Source organism: Lagopus muta, chromosome 11, assembly GCF_023343835.1.
Source record: "Lagopus muta isolate bLagMut1 chromosome 11, bLagMut1 primary, whole genome shotgun sequence".
Taxonomy (NCBI): Eukaryota; Metazoa; Chordata; class Aves; order Galliformes; family Phasianidae; genus Lagopus; species Lagopus muta.
The window spans coordinates 10,655,925-10,677,478 of record NC_064443.1 but is presented as its reverse complement, the minus strand read 5'-3'; the positions used below and the strand labels follow the sequence as shown (position 1 = coordinate 10,677,478).

General features: G+C 41.7%; 1 protein-coding gene across 1 annotated transcript in view; it reads right to left on the bottom strand.

Annotated features, from left to right (window-relative positions):
• Nucleotides 1-20,623, bottom strand: part of LOC125698660 (netrin-4-like) — a 53,435-nt gene extending 32,812 nt beyond the window's left edge. Inside the window, exons 1-3 of the mRNA XM_048957316.1 lie at nt 19,482-20,623; nt 13,124-13,665; nt 1,560-1,823 (exon numbers count right to left, since the gene is read on the bottom strand). Of these exons, the coding sequence (XP_048813273.1) occupies nt 1,560-1,823; nt 13,124-13,665; nt 19,482-19,548 (873 nt within the window). The 5' untranslated portion in view covers nt 19,549-20,623. The remainder of the gene's footprint in view (nt 1-1,559; nt 1,824-13,123; nt 13,666-19,481) is intronic.
• Nucleotides 20,624-21,554: the final 931 nt, after the last annotated feature.

The following is a 21,554-nucleotide window of genomic DNA, read 5'->3' as shown; positions in this document are numbered from 1 at the left end:
CAGTAAAATAATATGATCAGCTTTACTCCCAGCTAATGTGACCCGGGAAGTAGAATTTTCATTTTCAACCTCAGCTCTCTGGTCAGTACGAAAAAGCAAAAAACAGGGAAATATATGGTATGAACCTTCCAGTCATATCAGCAGAAAGAAAATCAACTTCTAAGATCACTGGGGGAAAGGGGACAAGAAAAAGTCACCTTATTTTGGCAGACAGTGAGAAAGAATTTTCAAACTGTCAAAGTGAGAACAGTTACTGAAGGATGTTGTTGAATCTCTTTCATCAATATTAAAAACAAAACAAAACAAAACCAACAAAAACAGTTCAGCAGGCATTCACTTGTGAATGGCTGAATGGCTTAGGTATGCCTGATAATACCTTAATGCAAGGTCTTCTACCATTGTCTTCTCCAGTCCTCATCTAGAATTCTAGAGGTAGTTAAAACTCTGGAAGGCTTTTCTCACTTCCTGCTGCCCTTGAATTCCTGATTAGACAAAGACTTGATAATATCTACGGATAATATCTGTGCCTGTATTGGATACTGAGATGCATCCACCCCCTTGTCTCCTGAGACATGACTCACTCGTGAAACGCGTTTCATCAAAACTGCTTCACCTTCTGCCCCATGAAGTCACTGATGGCACAAGAAGATTCTATTCCCTTGTGATCAGAAGAGAAAAAGATCCAGCCACAGTTTACAATGATTATGTCAGTAATACACACAATATTTTTGTTTTCCTCTTCTGATGGGCAGTGTTTGTTCTTCTACCAGCTGTATTCATTTAGCCTGTTATTCATGTACTTGGTTTCACCATGTGTGTATTTAACAATTTGCAGCGTGGAGGATCTTTAAACAGTTTTTCTCCACACATTTTGTCTTATGTGGGTCTATATTAGTAGTTATCAGAATCTGATAACATCTAAATGTTAAAATACTGTAAATTAGCTCTGTACCACAGATGGAACAGATTCAGAAATGATTTTGCAAATATTGCGAAAGTCATACAGTCCTAATTATCTGTTCAATATCTGCATCTGAACCTAGAAAACCCGAAAGGAAGACAATGAATACACATTCCAGAAGAAAATAAACCAAACCATCCATCAAATGGGACAGAAATTAGCTGAGGATGTACTTCTTGGGTCTATTGGGTACACCAGGGACTAAAAACATGAGGGTTATTTTGGCTTTCAAAACCCATTACAGAGACAGATATCCTACTGGAACAGTGACATCATTGACTAGTTTAAAGTAGCTTGAGCTCTCTCAGTGATGTATGTGTTTTGACAAACCTGGATATTTGGTTAGCATCATTTCCCTTTGACCGTTATTACACTCCTACTATATAATACTTGCAGCTAAATCAAAACATAGACAGCAGTAATTACCAACAAATAGCAACATCTAAGTATGCATATAAATACTGAACAGGGGACAGTTGTGTTGTTATGGAAGAATATTCCTATGAAGTTTGGCTTCTTTTTATTTTAGGTTCTAACAAATTTTAAGCAAATTGAAGGATACTAAAGTCTACTAAATGAGTGAATGTCATGAACTCACCACATTCTCCACTTCTCCCGTCCTGTTGGCAAGTTCACATTCTTCTGCATGCCCATTGCAAAAGCAGCTGCCCCGGATGATCAGGTCGTAAATAGCATAGTGGGCAAACCTCTGAGGTTTCTCTACCAATCCCAAACCACGGCATGGACATTCCTGCCTTTTTAACAAAAGGAGGCGAAGGTTGGTGAGTTTCAGGAGATCTTGAGCCTCAGGACTGTAGGGATCTTCAATCTTGTTAGATGGAGTTAAGGCACGATAGATCACCTGAAATACAGAAGGTATACACTCAGGAGAAGATGTAGGAGTCTGCACATGCAGAAAACATTTGAGGTGATGATCAGGAAAAAGTAATAGTTCTATTTAGAAAGTTCCACATTAACAGTTGTCTGGCTGTGAGTGATCCCTGAGCACGACCACAGTTACCAACCAATGGCCCAGCCACAGCAGGTGACTGTACCTGCTTTCATCCCATCATACATGAAATAGGAAACCAAGGCTTACTGGCATTAATACAACATTAATGCCATCCAAATTTTTCGAAACATTTTAAGCACATGACTCTACCACGAGTTTCAGAGTCAGTTAAACTAAGGCGCTAAGGAGATATGTGACAGAAGTGAGAACTGTGACCACACTTTTGGCATAATCCCTTCAGCCATGCACTAGAAAATACAAGTTGGCTTAGGGTGAATAGGCATTGAGAGAAACCAGTTTTCAAACAAAGCAAGCAAGCCAGTTTATTCATTGGAAGAGAAGAAATAGCTACACTGCAATGAGCTCACAGGACCACGGGGCTTTGTGCCTACCAGCTGTCTGCAAGTAGTAACTTTGGGTTCTTTAGCCCTGTCTTATAAGTGGTGACAGTCTCTGCCTAACTCCATCATGGGAGTGAAAGGTTTGTTTCCATATGGATTCCTTATGGAAACCCAAATATGGGTTTATTTTTCTGTTTCTTTCTTTCTTAGTTGGTGTACCAAACAATTTAAACACTTGTAGCATATAAAATGTTCTTTTTGTTCATAGGAGCCAGAAAAGAGCTTGTGGTACATGCTTGAAAGAGAATTCTGTTGGATGTTGATGGCACGTGGGGAAATAAATCCCCTTAAATCAACAGGATCAGTTGCCAGGCTCTGCACAGAGCTACACCTGTCAGTAATGCAGTGAAGGCAGCAGTACATTTCCCACCTCCCTGCAGCATTTTCTGTTTGGTTAGCTCTGGTCTTCCCTTTAATTCCCTCCTCTTGTACTGTCAGCTGTTTACAAAGCTACAGATACCCACATTTGTGAGATCAGAGGTGTCTTGTTTGATAGAGCCATGGGCAGTTTGCCCAGGCTGTGCAATGCAGGTGCCTACATTCCCCTGACCAAAGAAGCCATGACAAAATAGCCTAGGCCTTTCCACACCAACGTCTACATTCCCCCAGTCAATGGAACCATGAGAAAATGGCCTAGTCTGTTTTGTCCAGTGCCCAGCATTTCCTGTTATTGATGGATTCAGAGGACAAAGACCAAATCTCTTCTGTCCTTTCCCCTAATCCCACATGGTCTGGTCTTTTTGGGGGAAGGTAATTTTATGTACCTCCCTCTCCTTCTTCCGAGTCCCTTGTGGATCACATAGAGGTGGAATGGTTTCTCACAGTCCCGAGCACCTGGTGATGTACAGACACACATCCTCCTACTGCACGGGTGAGCCAATTCATCCAAGACAAAAGCAGTGAACTGAATAGAATTGCTCTGCAGACCTTCTAAGCTCCAAGATCTCAAAGCAGGTTAAAAGCTAACTACTGTGACATTATTGGCTAAAAGTCCTTGCAAAACTGTTTTAAATTGGCATAAAATAGAGGAGACAAGAGGTAAGGCAATTGTAACCAGTTTTTATAAGCTCCATTCTCACACCTGACTTCCATGTCTGTGGCATCTCTTCAGGAGAGTTGCTTTGATATTTGCTTAGAACTATCAGTGGTATTTGTGAGTAGGGATATTTATAGCTTAGATGTCCCATAGGAATTGCAACATTTATTTAAGAAAAAATGAGTATTCCATTCCAGTTGAGGTACAAGAGTTTGCTTGTATGATTAATTCATGACATATTTCTGTCTGGAATAAGCTCAGCAGTGAGGCTGGGTTTGTTCATCCTTGTCTCATCCAAAGAAAGATTTGTTAGATGTTAAAGATCTGATTTGGGTGGCATAACATTTGTGAAATCTTTTGGGAGTGGAAGTTATAGATGTTGTTCTTGAACTCAGCATTAAGAAATTAGATGTGAAACAGCCAAAGATATTGAGGAGTTACTTAAAAATATTTTGTGTCAAGAGAGTTAAAGTGGTTTTGGTTTGCCAATCTGAGTCAGTTTAGGTGAGCTGCATTTTGCATTGAAGCAGCACAGTTTTAATAAGTATCAATAACAGTTTTACATATGTATAAAATTTGGAAATTGAATTTTCCCCCTCTTCATAATTAGATTGATAAATTTAGATTAATTAGTAAATAATAACAATGAAATAAAATTAATAAACTTAGATTAATAAACTTATATCTGTGAAATTCTTTTAGAATACCTAGATGCTCAATGCACGTAGAATTTTAAAAATAACAACAACAGGTCAAAGACAAGAGTTTGGCAGTCGCAGTCATTTCTACATAGATGTTTGAAAGATCAGATTAGATATAGATCTAAGACTTAATGAACCCATAGACTCTTAAGCTGTGGGAAGAGATGCTCCATCTCTCCACTGTGTTATTTATTCTTCTGTTTATTTCACCAGATTTTATTTTGCTTTCCGAAGCCTATAAGGGACACGTGGACATTTGGCTTATGCCTTTTGCCTAGCTTAAGAAAAACAGGATGCATTGTTCATCTCCCAGAGATATCTTGCAAATTTGCAGTCTTCCATTATATTCAAGTAAAAAAGATTGAGACAATATTATGAAAAAGAAATATGTACTAATAATTAAGATGCAAGCTCTGAAAAGAGTTTCCCAGTGATATTCATCATAAGGCCATTTCTCATTTAAGTAAATGTCTGTGTGGTATCAAGCTTCATGGAAGTTCCATTCTTTTTTTTTTCCTTTTTTCTTTTTTTTTTTTTCTTTTTTGCTGTTCTAATGACTGGTCTAAGACTGTTCTAATACCCCCCAGCCATTTCTCTTAGCATCTGTGTGTAGTTTTCATAAAAGTAGCATAAGCACAGAAGAAAATGTTGGTGACTGTCTGCTAAGGGCTGAACGACTTAGGCACAACCTGGAAATATTTCAGTTTCCATGGAAATGTGTGATGCGCCTTTATGGGCTCAACCCTCTGTGGAAATACATCCTAGATCCTGAGTTTCCCTATAATCAGGGGCTGACACTGGAGCTGAATGCTGAGTAGGGCATTCATGCTTATCAGCATATCTGCTATCAAGCGCATATTTGTCATTCTCATTTTCAAAAGTCAATCAGCTACGCCTCAAAAAGATGGTCACTACCCTGTCCTCTCCTGACCTTTCCAAGAGCAAGGAAGTTTGGAGAATGCTGTAAGTGTGCAAAGCTAAAAGTGACAGCCACTGTTAAAGCACTGGTTTTGTTGCATGCAAGTTGGCACAGCTTCACAGAGGGTGATGTTTTATCCCCAGTCAAGAGGTCATCTTCATTCCAGAGACAGTGTCTCAGATTTTTGATTTTTTGCCACATGTTTTGCCTCTCCATTCCTGATACAGATAATTCTGTTTTCTTAACCTGATCTTCCAGCCAGTATTAGTCAGAAAAGATGTGGACACAACAAAAGTTCCCCTTTGCAAGCTTATAGCCTAAGGTCAAGGAATATGAGACATAAATGGAGAGGAGAGCCAATTCATGGCCTCCTACAAAAGAAGATCCTTGTGCAGAACAAGAATTTGGTATTGCAAATCATCCTTAAGCTATGCTGATCATGTTGCACACAATCAGGTTAATGAGGTCAGAAATGTCTGCGTGCTTATACTAGGCCCCTCAGAAGGAAGCTGCAATAAAAACTCTCATCAGTCCTAAATCCTCTTCATTAAGAGATTTTCATGTTAGTTGATTTTGCTCATAGAGGAATAGTAAACAATTGTGTCTCAGAATTTTTCCTACCCAGTGGCAAATATCCTCTGATCTATTTGATGGAGCCTCTTGGCTGAAATTCTTCCATCTTGTGGAACAGTAGACTTCACTGCACAAGTAGTCTTTTTTTCCTGTTTTGGTATAGTCTGAAGCACAAAGAAAGCCTAGGTATTCTCTTAGCTGTCAGAAAGCTCATTCCAGTGATTCATGGGAAAGAGCTTCCTTTTCCACATCTGCCTCTTCTGTCCTTCTGTAGAATAAGACTTAGTAACCAGTACAGAATATATTATTTCTTTCTTAAAGAAATAATGATGCATGTGATTTTTAAAAGGTATCTGATATAGGTAAACCTGGCTACTTTCAGTACAGTGGTGTCTTGAATTCATTCTGTCTTTTCCAAAACAGAAAAGGCCAATCTCCCTCTAATTTACATTTGCTGTGAGGTTATTCCAGTAATGCAGCCAGTGTGGCATTAATATTAATATTTAGGCATTGCTGCCAATACGATGATGGGAAAGACTGCACAATCAAGGTTAGTGACAGACAAAGCTGAAGACATGTGCAGACGTTTTTCTTTTCCACAAACCAATGGTTTCCTGTAGCTTCAGGCTATCTACATATACATAGCCCTACGTCTATGGCAAGTTTTGTAGGGAGAAACAGTGTCTTTCATCGAGCCAGAAAATGTAGTCAGAGTGCAAAATTTAGTCTGCTGGACACAACAAACTTCAGTTTACAGTGTGTACAGGGAATGGACAACATTATCTCTGCTCTACACAACATTCCACGAGGATCTGAGAACACTTCCTTACTCACATACAACGCAGTGTCCTTTTTCATTATGAGAAAAGATTTTTGCTCTGAAATGGCAAAGAGGGATGAGGAGTTCTGTGATGCAGACAGCTCTACTAGATTGAGACCTAGATTGAGAACAAAAATCTCATTTCATTCTTCTGTCATGGAAAGTTCAACACCAAGTTACTACCAGTGTCAAGCAATGTCAACCAATCAGCATCCTCATGGGAGAGCATCCATTTCTCCTCAGTAGAGCCACCTGCCTCTTTAGGCCTTGGCTGAAACCTTACACATGAAAGGACCTAGTAAAGGTGTAGTCTCACCATGACAGTGGTACGTGAATAACAACAGAGCTAACAGTAAGCGCTCCTTAGCCAGGAGTTCGAAAGTTACAATGGATTTCTATGATCTGTAGATGTAGACAAGCATTTTTTTTCACAGTTGAGACTTTAAAAAAGTCATGGCTACAACTTCACTGAGCTTCTATAAAACAGAGTGAGAAGAAAAAATGGTTTGATATCTGCTGCCTATTATGTCAGGAAATGTAGAAGTAATGCACAGAATGCTGTTGTGCCCTCCTGACTGGTTTGCAAGGTGCCAAATGTCTCTGCAATGGCTCATTAAAACCAGGTCAGGGCAGGACACTTGGTGCCCTCCTGAATTCACTTGCACGGATGGGAATCCTGGACTGGTCTCACGTCAGTTCAAATTCCCTTCAGACACAACTATTTGAGCCCCTTAATTCTTCCTCCAGGGAAGCAGGGCCTGGCAGTGCTATCTGTTTGTTTACACTGCTGGTGTTAACTGCTTCCTCTCAACTTGTCTCTGCTTTTCATCTCCTCTACAGTTCAAGTTAAACGAAATGCTGAACAGGCTGCCCTAGTCATAACAACCGGGCACTTACTTTCAGGACTGACTAATCCCTCCTGGAATCTTTTCCGGCTGAAAGTCAGAAAAACATCATGCAACTCTTAGCGGACAGCCCTGATGACAGACAATTCACTGCCATGCAGGACCCTATCCTGATGTCTCAGCTACCAGGAATTCAATCTTATGAGGCACTGAGCACCTTTCTTTTTAGTGACCCACTGCTGTATGAGATCAGACTTCAAGAAGTCACTGAAGCCTTAGTGGTGACCTCTTGAATTATTGATGTTGCCACTTAATGAGGTATGTGTGGGAGGGGAGGGGGATCCTTCTTTGTTTATCAAAAGGTTTGGCATGAATATAGTAAAGGAAAAGCCTGAGAAAAGACAGCAAAAATTGTAGGTGGTTGGAACAGGATCACATACATTCCACTTAGAGTGCTGGCCTGGTTTGGTGTCTTTGTGCAGGTGGTTCCCCTCTACAGTAACTGTTTTCAGAAAGGCTCTGTGAATGGAAAAAGGCAGCAGAGATCTACAATGTCCATACAGAGGCAAAGACCTTTCATAGGGTTGGCTGTGGCTTCTAACAGCTTGGTGGCTTTTGAATCAGATAGAACTGCATCCCATCACACCATGTCTTCATCTGACACTCACAGAGCGTGTTTAGAAGAGTGACTAAAGTCTTTTAACTACAAAGCATGTCCACTCATTTTTGATAAAAGACACTGCTGGGGACTTCTGTCCTTAAAGAGGTCACCACAGGCTACAAAACGGAGAATGGACAGGTCTTCTGCAAAAGGCACATTTAACATGTTGCCATAGAAACCAGTTACCTAATTCAGCCATACACAATTCTTCCAGCCCCCCAGTGAATTCCAGTAATGGGTTTATTATATCACACTTCATTGGTGTCATCTGTCACACAGACATAAATGGATCAGCCTTTGATTTAAAACTACCCTCCACTAGCCAGACCCAATAGTAGAAGTGACTTCTTTTGGATTTTCTGGCTAAAAGCAGGTCAGTGTCAATGTTATACCCAGCTTTGCATGCTAATGTCTTCCTTTCACGCATGCATCATCGCCAATGGAAGAGAACATTTGTTTTCATTTCCTGATATTTTAGTTTATTAAAAATGTGCTCTTAATTTCTCAGATCCTTGACTGCACATGCTGTCAGGATGCAGGTTGAAACGTTTTGGTCCCTATTTCCCCCAGCTGCTGTTTGAACTGTAAGTCACACTAACGACTCATACAATGTTGTGATCATTTCTCCTTTTGTTTGGGCCAGAGTTTTGACTTGTTTTAGCTGACCTGAAGGTTTGTTTTAGGCTTCAACCTCATCTGTTAGTCAGAGAAACTGGAGGCTCCACTGTACTACCTCTACACACCGCTTTCTTGGAAATAAAGACTCCGTACCATGCTTATTGGGTTATGATAAGCAAATGGGACACACAGAAGGCCTTGATTTTTAAAACCAGTTTGACTGCTGTACCCCTAATTAACTTGACCTGTCAAGGTGTGATTTGAACCCTTTACATGATGGCTGGAGCCAGCTGTCAGTGTGAGCTGGCCCTGACTCAGCTACAATTTGGAGACAAAGATGAAAAATTGTATTTGAACTGGCAAAGGCCTGTGGAGACGCAGGTTTTTGGCATACTCAGTAAAAACAAGGACTTCTAGAGAAGAGTGGCAAGACACCAATGTATTATGCTCAAGTGGCTTGCAGATGAAGACCAATGAAAAAAATACTTGCAGAGATTGGAACATGCTTTGTAGTTTGTTTCTTTCCTTGCTGCAATTCAAAACATACTGTATATAGTATTACAAATGATTAAGGAAGCTACATGTCTAGTACTTCTCCTAGTTAATGGCGGGGCTGCTAAGCTGAACTGGTGAAGTTTAAATGAATGGGTGTCATTCCCACTATTCACTTTTAGATTTCAGCATTATATGACTTTGGGTGATTATGTTACCTGTATAAAAATGATCTATGAAACACATAACATTGTTGAGGGTGTGTGCAAATATGACTAATGGACAATGATGAACAACCTAGAGAAGTAGAGGGTCCTTATTAATATCTAATGGCGACAGTGAATGAGGAAGGAATAGTTGGTCAAAACTGAGTTTGAAAACTGGATCTCTGGAAGCAGAGCAGGAAGTTTGTAAGACCACCATAACCAGTGAGCTAATAGTGTGGGTTTCATTGTGGCTGAGAAACAAATACTCAGATAGATATCCTGTGAATTCAGCTAATGGAGATTTTATTGGAAGAGAAGGACCAGAGGAAGTACATGTTTTGTAGGCAACTGGTAGAGAATAAATTGCTATGACTCCAAGGTTTTACTTTGCCAGAAGAATTAAAATGGGGAGACACAAGACCTGAGATTCTAGCTGCGAAAGTGCAGGAGCAAGGAATATAATAAATGTTAGAGTAAGTGAAAACTGCAGAAGGGACATTACAAAGTCATCCCCTTGCACTTCTACAGCGTTTGTTCCCCAAAGCATGATACCATCTGTCTCAGCTATGGCTCATGTGAGATGGAGATGTATGACCCTGACAAAAGGTGGAAGATAAAAGGATAATTTACAAGAGGAGGCAATGCAGCTTAATTTAATGATGCACTCTGGCTTTTTGTGACATTGAAACATCACCCACCTCAATGTATTTTGCTTCCATTCTAACCTCCTCAAAGTTTCTCTTCTGCCAAGTTTCCTGTTATGCCCCCAGCCTCTCTCAGTGATCCTGAAAGATCCTGAAGTGCTGATTCAGGGACACACATCTCAATTTATAGATGCATGTAAGTTACTGCAACACTACCACCTTCTCTGCTTCTGTCTACATTCTCAGTTCTGGAAGCCAACTGGCCAGAAGTCTTTTCTGTGATATGTCTCCTATAGGTTTTGAACTTCAGTGTTAGTAAGCTACCCCCTTTGCTGATTCCTTTTGTGCCCTGTTAAAAAGGAATTTGCATCTCTTTTGAAAGTGACTAGAACAGTGGCCAAGAAAAACCTGACTGTTAGGCAGTAGAAATGACTTTGACTTCCTCAGCAGAGAAAACTGACATTTATCTCAGGGCATTAATTAGCATTTCAGTTGAAAACAATTTTGATCATTTCAGAAGTGTCAGCTTGTGATGTGAGCTCCTCAGTTCTCCAAGGCTCATCCAACATCAGTAGCTGGATAGGTCAGAGCAACAGTAAAAAGAAGCAGAGAACACCGCATAAAGTACTTGTGGGGATTCAGCTTCAGTCCACCTCAGTTGAGAGTCAGTGCTCGAGGGGATGTGCTGGTGATACCTGTGAGATCTTCAAAATAAGATGCAAAATTGGGGTTCTGAGATTCATAGGCAAAGCTCCCTTGAGACTTGTAGTAAGAGTAGCAGTGTCAGGCAAATCTGATCAGGTATAATTTTAAATAACTAGACGCTGGCTTCTTGTATTTTCATTCACAAAAGAACTTGCTGCATCATACTGGTTATCTGAAAAGTCTAGTCCTCTTACACCTTTCTCATAGCAGTATTTCATGGATTGGTTAAGAGGACTCTGTAAAGTCTATCCAGAGCCTTAGAATCCATTCGGGTTTGTTTGCTGTGAAACAGTATTTGTCTTGCCCTCTGTTAAGTTGCTGTCCAGATGTCTGTGTGCTGCTTTGAAACTCCAACTCTCCATCCCATGGAGGAAGTGACCTCTGCAGGTATTCAATTCCAGTAACAATTCATTAAAGCATTAGGGAACGCTGCAGGGGTATGGCCTGTACATTTATGAACGTTCTTACCTTAATATTGTTTTCTAACATCTACCACTACAGCACAGATTGATTAAGTGTGCACATATTCATTTCAGTGTGGTTGCTGCCTGAGTTGAAAGAATCATTTTGACACCTGTAATCACAAAGGCTTGTGTTGAATGAATGTTTTATTATTTAATTTTCTGCCGACCAACTCTCGGATTTGTTTTAGCAGCAACACATGGTCTTAATGATATTCCCCAAGGTTAAGCAAGCACGAAAACCAACATAGTGTAGGGCAACAAGGAGATACTATATAGAGAAGGAAGAGTTGTTTTTTGTTTAAGGCCAAACCATTTGTCTCAAACACTGGATTCTACTCTTTCTTCCACCAGAATTGTCTCGTTCCACAACAAACCACTTCACCTTTCTGTGCTAGTCTTTCACCATCTGTAAAATGACAGCAGGACCCTTAATGTGTGCTGAAAATCTTTAAATAGATCCTGAAAATACTTCCAGATTTTCATTTCGAAGGCACAAAAGAGTAAAAAATCCTAATAGCTGCGTAGATTTTACACTGACGTGGCAAACTGTAATCTCTCAACAGGAGACATTTGGATGTATTTGACTTAAATGTGTTCTAATAACTGACTAGCAGAATTACTACTCTGGGAACAAGACAGTAGTTATATGATTTGCTCCAGATTTCTAATACACAGAGATGTTTTCCAGCTTTGCTGCACAAGTATTAACTCAGTGTCTCCTTACTGTTGTTTTTTCTGTCTCAATAAGTACACTAATTTTTCTTCTGAAGACTATTGGAATTGTTTGCCTCACACCTGAGCTTAATTTGCAGTGTGCTATTAATGCCAAACCTGTGCGATCAATTCAAGACATGAAAACCAAAAGGACTGTGACTTCTCTAAGGGAGAGAGAAGGAAGCGAAAAGATTCTGGTGAGGTTATAGGAATGTCTCTAATCTCTGAGTGTGCTTTTCTATCTCCTCTAAAAAAAGATACCAATCATAGTTACCTTCCTTCCCATCTAAATTGCTTTGAGATTAATAATGAATTAAAAGGGTTGTAATTAAACTAAGTATCTGAATGTAGAAGAAATGCTAAGTCAGGGCCTGAACAAGAGATTGAGCACCTAGTGGGAAGGCAGGGCCAACACAGGGGAGCTCAGGTGCATGCGATGCAATGCAATACCTCTGAGTGACTGGAAGGGTAGAAATGGGATCCAGGCCTTCCCAGACCTCATTTAAGAGTTGGCCATGGAGGCAAGGCTATCTTGCTGGATGTCCTTGTCTACTTGAGGCTTTCCCAAGGGTAAGCAGATTATTATTATTATTATTATTTCCCGTTGTTTCTGTGTCTATGACTACTGCATTTGGGCTTTTTCTCGCTTGCTACAGCCTAGGACTTTCCTACCCTTTTATTACTGTTGTGCTTTTCATTGCGTTATAGCATTACACTGATAACATCAGTAATGTTTTTCTTGGGAATTTTTCAGAACAATTGTACACTTATTTTAGAGGAAAGCCCTCTGCTTATTTAATTAGAACATTCATACCAAGGGAGGACCCTTTCCTCCAGTTTAGTAGTGAAGCCTGGCTACTCAATCCCACTTCCTATCTTATTTCTGGGGTTTATGGCTAGGTACAATGTGAGATGATACCCCTAGCAGGAATGGTTGCATTAAATGTATGGAGAAATATGTATTTTGTATGGCCTTTTGTATGGGAAAAAAAAATTTAAAAAAAAAAAAAAAGAAGATAAGAGCTTAGAGAGTGCTGTTCATGCCACCCTAAAAGTGATAAACAGAAAATTAGGTTCTACTAATGTAGAATTTTCCTTCAGTTGTTGTCAGCCGCGTTGTAAAAATAGGCAATGTTAATCCTATCCTCTGCAACACTCATAAAAGAAATTTAAGTATTTTCACTGATATTGTTTCTTTTTCTTTCCCTTTATTTCCTTAACATGAAGCTTTTGAGGAGGGCCCACCTTTCTCAGCTTACATGCATGGTATCTCTGAGCACATGCTTTCCAACCTTCACCAGTCTTGAGCTGCTTGACATTAAGCTTTGTCCAAACCCCAGTTGTTGCTTACCTCTCCTCTGGTACAGGGTACTGCATCTGAATATCTGGAAGTGCACATGGAGCCTTCCTCAGTGAGGTCATCCTGGAGCCCAAAAGTCGCAGTACAGTTGACAGAGAAATATTTGTAGGGCCTCCACGTCTGCCCATAGTCCTGGGACCTTTCCAACACCATCGCAGCTGGGCGAGGTGACTTGAACACAGCAATGACGTGTGTCAGGTAGAACTCTGTTTCAAAGTCCAGCCTAATTTCTTCCCTGTGCACCCCTTGGGCAGACTGCCACCAGGACATTGGGTTTGCAAAGAAATCATCGGTCATGTCAGCAGGGAGGTGGGAGTTATCAGGCTGGTTGGCATTGCACTTGGTGCAGCGAGGCTGCCCGCAGCCATGGGAGGCTGGATGGAGGATGCTTTGGTCTGGGTAGGAGCAGTATAGCTCTGTGCTGTTCTGCCCGCACGTGGTGAGAGTGCTGGGTGTCCTCCCTGTGGCGAGGTTTCCCACCGGAGGGTTGCAGGAACGGCCACTGCAGCGGAAGGCTCGTAGCCTCACGGGATCTGAGAGACAGACAAAAGAAACAGCACTAAGCAGAATTTCTCAAACAGCTCTCAAGCTGTAAAACAGGTGACTGTGCAAAGGTTTGGAGTCCTTGTGTGGGGATGGACATCCAAGAGGACTTCTCAGGAGAGCTACTTCATCCTATCACATGAAATTTGGGGGGAGTTTCTCCAAACATCTAGGTCTTGTTTTTAGGTGCCTGACTTGGAAATGGAGGTATTTAGGGAATAGCCTTTACCCACAAGCACTTAGAAGTCCTTGATAGCTGCTGAAAACCCAGTTGCATTAGTTAAACATGTAACTTAATAGACTGTCTTTTGTTTTCTTACTCTCACTCTAGTACAGCTCCTTATCTGAGGACTGACTCTATGCAAAACATTTATTTTCACTGTAATCAGAAAAGAAAACTGAATTGTACTCTGCATTATAGATACATTAAAAAAGAGATGATTCCTCCCTAGAAAAATTACAGACACTATTTACACGGGCAAACATGTGAAGAAAGCATTTCTCTCTATAGTTATGTCTTACTGACCTAATTTTGAGAGGTGCTGAATTTCTCACACTCCTACTGAGATCAGGTGAAGCTGCAAATGCTTGGCAGAGTTGAAAATAAAGTCTCCTGTTTAAACACTTTGACACGGAGATAGGTGAATGTGTTCTATTTGCCAAATTGGCAAATACTGGCAAGAAAAGTTTTGGTATTTCCAATGTATGCATTTACTTATTTCTAAATTATGAAAGGGCAGAGATGCTGTTTGGATATTTGTGTTTTGTGACACCAGATTTGCAGGTCGGCCCCAAAACGTTATTACCAAACTGGAGAAAACTGCATCTGTAATGACATGGTGCTCTCCCTGCAACTTAACTGCCTAGAATGAGTTAAAGTCTGACCTTGCAAGGTCATAAATCTAATTCAAGAGGTTGCAAATCAGGTGACTCAATGTATGTCCTACAGGAAATGACCCTTCCAGTGAAACATAGAATGACCATAAACATGGGCTAATGTAGGAGCAGTTCAAAAGTCGGCTACTAGTTCAAGATTCTAGCTGAAATTTTAAAATCCTTACTCAATTTATACTTAGTTTTTCCTAAGGCAAAATACAATTTCAAGTCTGGTTAGGCCAAAGAAAATACTTTTTAATTCAGTCTTACAAAAATTACTCAAATTGTGAATGTATTTGGGTGAAGCGGATCTTATTCTTTCCCAGAAGATTGTCTAAGGTGACAAAATGCATCCAGCCTGCACGGTGTTGTTTCTGAATTGCTTCTGTTCTCAGTTCCTCAGTGGCAGTTCTGCACAGGCAAGAAGAGTAAGGGATGAACATTATTCTGGAAACCATCTCATGTATTAAGGACTGCAGCCTTCCAGTACTTAAAAGGACCTCTTTAGACTAACACCACTGCCAGCACAGAGATGAATTTTCGTGGGAAAGGGCTTTCAGAAGTCAGCTTGTAAGAAAAGAGATAATGTTGATTCTATCAGTCCTGTTCTTTGCTCCTCATCTTCAACTGAGCAGTTGGTTCTTAGAACTACTAGAGGTCCTCCACCATGTCCTCACATCATCCTGGCTGATGGTGACCATTTCAGTGTATTTTCTTTCTGACTGTAAACTACTTATTCTATCTGAGGCTAGTAGAGATTGTTATTTGTAAGGTAGATAACAGATTGTTATTTGTAAGGTAGCTTGCAATTTCTCTGAGTATTTCGTTACACAAGAAAGGCCTTAGGTTTCCCACAAAGTATATTTAGAGCTTTCTTCTTTTTGCAGAACAATCAACACTCCAAATCCTTCTGCTCTGAAAAGTAAATGTCACTGAGTCATGCAGAGTTCCTAAAATAAAGGTAAATCCATCTTGCAGGTCAGCAAAAATATAATGACCTGCAACTGCATGTCTCAAGAAAGTCTTTGCAAGTGGCACTTAGAAACCCACCTGACCTAGTCTGACTTGTTCATGTCTAAGCTCTGGTAAAAATTACTGGGAATAAGAAAAACAAAGCAATTTCTATGTTTAAAGGAAATTGGATAGTGAATGATTCAGTTCAGTGCAATGGTAAGGTATCGTCTTTGCCTCCAGAGAATTTTAGTGGGACAGCTGTGTTTTGAACAAGCATTAGCTCTGGAACAGTCTGGACAAGAGGTCTAGATTGCTTAGTTTTGACCAAGAGTGGACTCATGTTACAAACATTATTGGGTTATAGATCACTATAATTAAAAGGAAGTCCATCTTTGCTGATGTATCACACTACGGATGCTTTCACAGAGTAAATGGTATGCTGGAGTTGTAACTATAAGAAGTTGCATCAGGGAAGCTTTGCAGACAGCAACGTGACAAAGCAAAAAAGGAATGGCTACTTTTTCTATTTCTCATAAATGGACTATCTGTCTTGTATTTTTTCAGCTGAGTCTGGAAAAGAAGGAAGAATGTGGTTGTATTTCTGAACAACAGTCACAAGAAGGCTTATCTGCATTGCCCGTTAATGCAGCCACATCCATAAACAGTTCCTGTTCAAACTGCTATGTCATTAGAAAAATGGGAGAAGAGTATCATGCAAATTAGTAGAAGGGAGTTTGAGAGAAGGAGAGATGTTGGACAGCAAAATCTGTAGTCGATTAAAAGCTTTGCATTTAAAGAAATCAATTGGCAGAACATTGCTTGGCAACAAGGATATTGCAGCCTTTCCATCCCTCGCTGATTCTGTGGAAACAACATGAAATTTTGGAATTTGGACAGGGAAGGGGGCTGCTGCAGAAAAGAAGCAGCAGCCAGGCAAAATGAGCAACTTACCCCAAGAGGGCTCACTGAGTAATTCTTAAACACTTAACACTTTGATCGTGTATTGGTGCTGCATGTTATTGAAGTTGATTAGCTTTTCCTCCGGCAGCTTGGCTCCATGAATGATATCATCAGTTTGTCCCTTTCTACTCTTTTAGAGCTCTATGGCAGAGTGGCAGGCCAGAGGCACCAGGCATGTGTTGTAAGAACGGTGTTATCTGATGAATAAGGAGCCATTCATTTCAAGGAAGCTCACACTAGCGCTGTGACGGGGACATCATTTCAAACAGGTCTCTTACTTTGGATCCTTGTAACCTTATGGATGTTGATTAAAAACATGTTCAGTTGTTTTTTAGATAGTTGGGTTTTTTTTACCCTCTGTTGGATATCCAACAGGAGAAAGGTCATATGGCATCTGAGTCAAAACTGATGACAGGGCTGGAAAGGTGCCTAATATTTTCTGAGTCATTTGAAGTGGGATTTTTATTCCTTTTCCATATGCAGAAGTCAGAGTTGTGTGTGTTCAAGTCACTTACAGTGAGACAGGAGAGCAACTTTCACAGACCTGAACAGAATGTGGCACCTTCTGCAAAGCTGTTGATGGAGCAGCATTTTCAGCATCCATGTCCAACCTTGATTTCACTTATTCTGCATCTGGTTAGCTTCTTAATAAGAAAAACTTTTAAAAGGTATTCTAAAGCTAACCAGCCTAGGGACATGAGTTGCTCAAGCTTTTATTAGTCTAAGCTCAGTTCTCAATGCTGGTGACAAGAGAATTGTTAAAACCCTTTGGTTCATCTGAGGCCAGCAGTGAGTTAGGCAAGTTGCCATGCAGGAGTTTCCAAGTTGCTACAGAGTTCATGTGAGGTCAGTAAAGCCCTCCACCTGCATCAAGCCTATGTGACTCCTCCAGCCTAACTACCCCTTTCCATTGTACTTAAACATCTCAGGATCCAATCTTGACAACTGTGCCTGCCTTCTCTGCACACAGAAGGCAGATATGGCTCTGCCCATAAATACTGTACTCCATGCACTCCTCACACAACTGCCCAGCAATGTGTTTCACTTCTGACCAGGACGGACCAACTACAGTGCTGAAAAGGGAACTGACTGCGTAGAGCAATGAAATACATCAAAGACATACTTCTCTGTACACCTGTCTGCTCAGGAAAGGCTGCGTTTGTTTCACACAGATGGGCTAAATACTGTCAGAGACAACCTTAATCTCAGCAATGCTGACAATGCCTCTGGGAAGACCTGTTAAGACTGAAGGTTGACTCAGGACTTTTAGCATGCTTCTTAAAAAAAACAAAAACCAAAACAAACAAACAAAAAAACCCAACCAACAACAAATAGAATCAAGAAAAGAATTGAAAACCAACAGGTAGCCCTTGTGCTTTTGTGAGCTGGTGGTTTGTGCGACCTTTTGACCACACAGTGTATATTTATTTAAAGTGATTGTGAATCCTTAGTGTCATCACCTTTGATATCCAATTATTTTGCCATTAATCTGTGTCCTAACACCATTATTCTGAGAGTGTGTAGCTCCATGCAGAATGCATCCACTCCCCTTAAACTCACTTTCCAAGTAGTCAGCTGTGGGCTGCATTTCCTCAGAGACTCAATTTAGTTTGTGACTTGGATGCAGAGCAAGTTCAGCTTGGTTTATAACAAGCTGCTTTCTACAACAGCATCAGCAAGTTTACAAGATGTCTCTGTAACCCTTCTGTGCTATGTGTCAGCATATGTATCTTATAGGGAAAGTCCCAGCCTGGGAAACTGATGAATGCCCAGGGTAAGTCATAAGAGCACAGAGGTACCACATCCTCCCTCCGATCATTCCCTGCAATGTTGTGATAGCTGAACTTTTTCCCAAGTGAGTCACAGGAGGATTTGGCAGGATTATAAATTTATGAGTTGTTTTCAGTTTTTACAAAAATAACTCTTGCACTTATGGAAACCTGATGTCAGTGTCATCAGAAAGGTTCTAACTATGCCATAGCCTGAGCTGAAGTCACCTGGTGTGCCTTTGGCTTTCAGGAACCTGCACGACATCTGAACACTTCAGTCACTTTAAAATCACCACGAGGAGTGTTGTACCTGTCCCAATACTCTGAGTGCACAGGTGGAATTTAAACCACCAAGATTCTTTGCCTTACAGAGTTCCCAAACCACTATCCCACTGGGATGTCACCAAGGTCATATTGTTTTATCAATGCTTGCTTATATTTTTTCTCATCTGACCTGCACAGTTCTTTCCTTTTAACTGCAAGGATGTGATAAATCATAGGAAGAAGAAAACAATCCAATGCTTTGCTTTCTTTCCCTTAAGGAATTAGTCTCCACCATAATCCAGTTATTTGTAGAACCCTGTGTAAATGCCAGTACTGCTATAGCATTCCTATATGTGCTCATTTGTACACCCACATATACACACACAACTTGCTTCTCTTTCTGTCCTAGTTCATTTTTTTCTCTGATGCTCATTTAATCCTATCCACTGCATGTTAACTATCAAAGCAGGGAGTACCCTGAATGAATGGGTTGTCTTGGATTAATGGTAATTCAGTGTCTCTGACTTTTAATAATGCAGAATGAAGTTACAGATAAAAATTCAGATTCCTTCAGTGGTGCTGTCCAAAGATCTTGTCATTTTATTCTTGTCCTGCCTAGGAAAGCAGTGTTTTTTCCTCAAAACAAATATCCAGCATATCTCAATCCATCCACCTCTTCAATTTTTCTCCCATCACAAAAAAAAAAAAAATACTTCTTAAAATTATTTTGAGAATATGTGAAACAGTACTTCCTATTGAAAGTCTTTGGGATGAGGCTGAGCTATACAGCAGTATATTGCAGATAGTAAGAAACACTTGTATACATTCACTAGCCCAGATTTCTTGCCAAATTCAATCTAAATAATGATTTAGACATAAAAAAGAATTACTATGCTTCACAGATTTGATTTCTATTCCCTTTCTACTTGCCCAGCTTAGGATAAATTGTTTCACAAATGGCAATATTGATTTATTTGACTTACCTGCTTCTCCATGGCCAGAAATAAAACATTCCAAGAACACAATCAGCATGATGCCTTTACGCTGCATGACTGTCAGTAAAATATCTGTCTTCAGTGAAGCAAAAATAGCTGCAGTAATCTACAGGTTTGGTGCTTGCATGGCTTTCCTGTGTTGTCTTTCTTTCCTTCTGCTCACCTTCCCCTCAGTGTAGGGGTCAAGGCTGCTGTCTCATTCTTCTTGTTTTCCTTTTGGATCGGGAGGCTTTTCTTCTTCTTTTTTTTTTCCCCCTCAGGGCTCAGATGCCTTCTGGGTGTCACCCGTACATCGCTTCCAATAAATAAATAAATAACGGGGAGTTTCGGTGCTTCCACCCGCTCCACGCAGCGGGCCGGGGCCGCTCACATCCCCGCTGCAGCGCCGGGGATGCACCATGGGGAGCTGATGCTGCGCAGGAAGAGCTCCGATCGCTCCGGGCTTTTGCGGCTCTTTGAATGCTATTTCGAAACTTTCATTTCTGCTCCTGGCTTTGCCGGAGCCTCCCCTACTCCTCACCCCTCCCGCTGTCAGTCGGGGTGCCGATAGGGTCCGACCCCTGCTTTGTTAGCGGCTCTGCCCCGGTGCCTTCTTTCCCTTTGCTCCCTGCAGCAGAGGGTTATAAGAAAAAGTGAGTTGTTGGTTGTTTTGTTGTTGGTGGTTGGTTTGTTGTTTTTTTTCCTCTCGCTAAGCGATGATGAGAAGCAAGTGCTCCTTTGGCTCTTCTCTCTTTTTATTTCGCTTTGCTTTATTTTAGTTTATTTCCGCTGTCACGGAAGCCGCTACTCCCCCGGCTGCCAGGGATTTGCTTCACACGGCGAAGCGTGCGGAGGGGCTGAGGGGAAAACCCGATCTCAAGGGCGGCTCTCCGGGATCGCGGGACCCCCCCCGTCCGTGCTCGCTGTGGTGCCCAGGGCGGGAGGGGAGCGAAGGGGCCGGAGGGCAGTCCTGGGGGCTCGGGGTCCTTCCTTCCCTCCCAGGGCCGGGGAGTCGTTCAAGTTTTCCCTCTGCCTCCCTTTCAGCCTCTAAAGCTCATCTCTAGCTCCTAACGGGGCAGTTCTATGGTCCTGTCTGGCTGCAGAGGGGATTATAATAACATGTGATCTTCCTTTTCTTTATATGTGCTTCTTTTTTTTTTTTTTTTTTTTTTTTTTTTTTTTTTTTTTTTAGGGTGGAGGAGGAGAATGGATCGGTTCCGCACCTCCTCGCCGGTGTTGGGCTGCTCCTCGCTGCGCTCAGACGCACGCGTTGTTCTACAGCCGCATCTCCTCCTCCTCCTTCAGGAGCCGGGCTGTCCGTGTGTGTGCGTGTGTCCGTGCGTGTCCGTGCGGGGCGGGGGCAGCCTCTCAGCCCGCCCCGGCCGCTCCTGCAGTCCCTTGTCCCTGCAGCACCCTCTGCCCGCCCGCCCTGCACATGACAGCCGCCCTGCAGCGGGCGCTGCCCGGCACCCAGAAGGGCGTGGGGACAAGCGAGGTGGCTTTAGGGTTTTTAATTGCTCGGGCACTCACGTCGAGTTTCTTTCCGTCAACGCAGATATGAGCTGGGACAAGTCAGGCAGTGAGGGGAATTGCGATTTTCTGCGGTGTCTGCCCTGGTACCTCCAGCACATCTGCCTGCCTCTGGTAGCACTGACCCTGAATCCCAGCCCTGGATTTTGTTGGAGTTGGTAATTCCCAATGCAAAACCTCCGACACTGGGGGTTAAAGTACTCTAGTTCTGATGCTCCGCTCTATAAATAATGTTATTAGGCAGTGAGCCCCTCCCACAGCTCCTCCAGCTTCCTTCTCTCTTTCTGGGGTGGGTGCCTCATCCCTGGAGGCATTCAAGGTCAGGCTGGATGGGGCTCCCAGCACCCGATTGAGCTGTAGATGTTCATCACAAGGGAGCATTCGTGGTGGAAGCATTTCAGTCTGTGCCTGGGGCAGCTCAGACAGATGGAAATGTGAGCATGCAGAAAGGGGCTGTGGAGGTGGATGTGAAGATAAAGGAATGGGGAGTGAACTTCACTGCATGGCAACATCTAGTCCACATAAAGGACTAGATGACCTTTAAGGGGCCCT